At 35.0% G+C, this 4,333-nt stretch overlaps 1 protein-coding gene across 1 annotated transcript; it reads right to left on the bottom strand.

The window, feature by feature from the left end:
• Positions 1-1,113: 1,113 nt before the first annotated feature.
• Positions 1,114-2,049, bottom strand: LOC130044726 (olfactory receptor 4P4-like). The gene has a single exon (XM_056137360.1). The coding sequence runs from the start codon at positions 2,047-2,049 to the stop codon at positions 1,114-1,116; it is 936 nt and encodes a 311-aa protein (XP_055993335.1).
• Positions 2,050-4,333: the final 2,284 nt, after the last annotated feature.

Genomic DNA, 4,333 nt, shown 5'->3' with positions numbered 1-4,333 from the left:
CCTTAGGTTTGATGTATAATGTTACAAAATTTATTTTTATTAAAATTCCCATACATTTGTTTTATGCATTCTAGAATAATAAAGTTCTATTTGGTATTAATTATTTTTAATAATAATAAAAATAATATTATTTCAATAAAAGTTTAGGCTAGCAGATATCCAGTACACAATTAAAATATGATTCTACTTTAAACTTTTCTGTGTTGGGGATTGTTTTGTGACTGATTATAGAATTATATACAATTATTTTTTCTAGAAAATTTTATCTTAATATTTATTTTTATATTGACTTGTATATGTCTATATATGATCTCTGCCTCTCCATCTTCTACAACAAAAATATTGGTGCGAGAGAGCTAGGATCAGTGGTTGGGGCACTTGCCATTTGTGTGGCTGCCCTGGGTTTTAATTCATACCCCAAGTGATCCCCTCACCACCTACAGCCCACTTGTAGTAATCCCTGAGTGCAGAACCAGGACTAGGTCCTGAGACCTGATCAGCATTTTACAAAACAATAAAATGAAGTTATCTATAGAATTAAAATCTTTTATAGATCAATGATCAATCTGTCACTGTTACTGTCCTCCCGTTATTCATTGATTTTCTCCAGCTGGCCCAAAGTCTTCATTGTGAGAATTTGTTGTTACTGTGGTTGGCATATCAAATACGTCACAGGTAGTTTGCCAGGCTATGCCATGTGGGTAAGATACTCTCGGTAGCTTGCCACGCTCTGTGAGAGGGGCTGAGGAATTGAATTCGGGTCGGACATGTTGGCTGCATGAAAGGCAAACACCCTATCCGGTGTGATATCGCTCCAGCCCACTGAGCAATAAACTGTTATATTCAAATTATGTCATGTTAGCAAAACCTAATTTGTTCTTCATCAAATGCTTTTTATTATGCAGGCAAACCAAGATATAAAAACATTCTTAGTATGTTATATAAAGAATTAAATTTCATTTTCTTTTGTGTACAAGAAATAGTGTTTCTTAAGCTATGACCATAAATTGAAAGTCCTTTGTCTTTGAATGATACATGAAATCTGTAGCCCTGTTCAGTTTGCTCACTTTACTTTTTCTCTGAACATCTTGATACCCAGTAAGCTCTTTCAGACTAATTGCGTGCTTCTTTTGAAAGGAATGCTTGACACCACACTTTTTTCAGTGTGTTTTTCATCTCGGTGTTTCTCAGAGTGTAAATTAAGGGATTGAACATAGGGGCAATGATGGTATAAAATAGCGCCAATATTTTATCCTCAGGGAATGTAGTAGGAGGTCTAAGGTAAACAAAGATAACAGGTGAAAAAAATAAGATGACCACAGTGATATGAGACCCACAGGTAGAGAGGGCTTTCTGCCTTCCCTCTGCTGACTGATTCCTTAAAGAGAACAATATAATGCCATAGGAGATCAGTAAGATGCTGAAAACAACTAAGGACAATAGACCCGAAAAGGCAATTATCAGGACACCATTGATGTGGGTATCAGTGCAAGCAACTTTAAGCAAAGGGAAAACATCACAGAAATAATGATCAATTTCATTAGGCCCGCAGAAGGGCAAACTCATTGCTATACTGAAAAGAGGAATGGCGTGGATCGACGCTCCAGCACAGGAGGCTAAGATGAGGAGATTGCACCTTGTCCTGCTCATGATGAGCATGTAGTGGAGGGGTTTGCAGATGGCAATACAGCGATCATAAGCCATGGCAACAAGAATGAAGATCTCAATACCTCCAAAGAAGTGCACGGTAAAGATCTGTAACATGCAGCTGCTATAGGAAATGGTCTTTCTTTCCACTAGCAAGTCGCCAATTAATTTGGGAGTAACAGTGGAAGTATAGCAGATGTCCATAGTAGATAAGTAAATAAGGAAATAGTACATTGGTTGATTAAACAGAGGGCTGCAGTGAACAGAGATAATGATCAGAAGGTTTCCTCCCAACAGGACTATGTAGCAGAATAAAAAGAACACAAAGCAAAATATCTTTGTGTTGTAACCATAGGAAAGTCCTAGAAGAATAAATTCTGAGATGTTTCTGTGGTTTTCCATTTGACTCTGATGTATATCATGAACAAATGTATTATATACCTGAAAGAAATAATGCATATATTAGGTAAAAATTAACTTGATTAATTCTAATTTAGCTGTCTCTTCACTGTCATATGTCAGATATTTTTGTTTTGTTTGGTTTTTTAAAGAATCTCAGCAGGTAGTTTATGTATTTAATGTTTTTGCTTTTTGGGTGACACCCAGTGATTCTCAGGGATTACTGTTTGCTCAGCCCCCAGGAATTACTATTGGTGGTGCTTGGGGGATCTGGATTGAACCTGGCTCAGCTCTGTGCAATGCAAATACCATATCTACTGTACTATTGCTCTGGCCCGTTTCTGAGTTTTAACAGCTACTGTGAACTAACTTACGAATGGCAATATGAGAACAATCAAGTTCTTTCCTTAATATTGCTGATTGGAAATTAAAATATGTAAATGTTTAGATTTAGCATTTATGTTAGATATTATATTTAATTCCATAAGAAAAAGATTTTTAGTGTCTTTAGTTACCTGATCACTGTTCAAAATCCTCCTGTTCTTCATCGATTTGCTTGAGCAGACCCAGTAACATCTCCATTGGAGACTTTGTTGTTATTGTGTTTGGCATATTGAATACATCACAGGTAGCTTGCCAGGCTCTGCCGTGTGGGCGAGATACTCTCGGTAGCTTGCCAGGCTTTCCGAGAGGGGCAGAGGAATCAAACTTGGGTCGGCCATGTTGGCTGCGTGCAAGGCAAACGCCCTACCGCTGTGCTATCGCTCAAACCCTCAGTTACCTTTAGTTACAGTTCCACACATAAAGGTAAAGGTAAAGGCCCTCCCGTTGATCGTCGATTTGCTCGAGCCGACCCAGTAACGTCTCCATTGGAGACTTTGTTGTTACTGTGTCTGGCATATCGAATACTCTCGGTAGCTTGCTGGGCTCTCTGAGAGGGGCGGAGGAATCGAACTCGGGTCAGCCATGTTGGCTGCGTGCAAGGCAAAAGCCCTACCGCTGTGCTATCGCTCCAGCCTCTATTCTTTGGCTATAAATCTTTTTAATATGCTCTGCCATGGAATGAAACATTGTAAATCACTCATTTTAATTTAGTTTTGTTGGTGCTATATTAAAGTTACAGAATTGTTGACCACTAAATTGTTTACAAATCCCAATTATTAATTGATGCTGCTAAAATTGATCAATTTTTTCATTGTTTTTATTTATGCTTAATGTTTAAAGTCAGTTTAAAATAAAGATACAATTAAGAATATTTGTGTGAGAATTTAAATACATCATAACATCCTCAAACTTTCTTACTGCACATGCCAAGAGTTTTGCTAGAAAGTTGTTATTTATTTTCTTCTATGCTCATCATTTGATCATTTTACTAGAGTTAAAAGTATAAACATGGAAGAAAATAATTAACATAGAAGAATCACAAAGAGGTTGTGTGACCATTACTACTAGAAGTAGCTATTAAAATCATTAAAAAATGAAAATTTCAAAAATCTGAATATTTTTCTATCTAGATATATCTTCAGCTATTAATAGACTAATGAACAATGATTTAGGATAAACAGAACCAACCATCAAGCATCATTTTACCCTGTTTTGATGAATTACCCCTCCCTAAATTTTGGCAAATCTATTCACTGTTTACCTGCGTTCTGATCTGAAATGACAATCAAATATGAGTACAGGATTTATATTAAATACAAAAAAGCAAAAATATTTTCTTAAAATATCATGTATAAATTAGCTACTGTACTGTCTCAGGGATGTAGTATTTATGTTATTATCATGTTTCAAGAATTCTGATAGAAATATGTTTGACAGCTGTGACATTTAAAATGATCAATGTGCAGTATTTTGAAATAAAATTCAAAACTCAAAGTCAATAAAAAAATTATTTGTTGACACTTCGTTGTCAGTGTCACAATAAGGCTTCTGTTATCCTTTACAAAAGAAAACAAAAAAATATTAGTCAAGAGAGTATTCACCACTTTATAATAACTAAATTTAAATAAATATTATAAACACTTTATAATAACTAAATAAGATGGTTAAAACTTAGAAGGGGTTAAAACTTGGAAAATGGATAACATCTACTAATGCAACTTATATTGAATCTTTGTTTATTAAATGTAATTGCATTTTCTAGTTTTATTTATGCTAATAAAAGGATGGAAAATTTATAACATAGCCATTTACCTGAGGTTGGATATCAATTGTCAATCCAAATGTTTCTTTTTGTATAGAAGATAGTCACATAAGAAGAAATTAAGTAATTTATCAGGAATGA

The sequence above is a fragment of the Sorex fumeus genome, unplaced genomic scaffold (genome assembly GCF_029834395.1).
Source record: "Sorex fumeus unplaced genomic scaffold, SorFum_2.1 ptg000007l, whole genome shotgun sequence".
Classification (NCBI taxonomy): Eukaryota; Metazoa; Chordata; class Mammalia; order Eulipotyphla; family Soricidae; genus Sorex; species Sorex fumeus.
This window is presented reverse-complemented; position numbering and strand designations above follow the sequence as displayed.

Coding starts and splice junctions, on each gene's coding strand:
- LOC130044726 (XM_056137360.1), bottom strand. CDS start 2,049: ATGGAAAACCACAGAAACATCTCAGAATTTATTCTTCTAGGACTTTCC.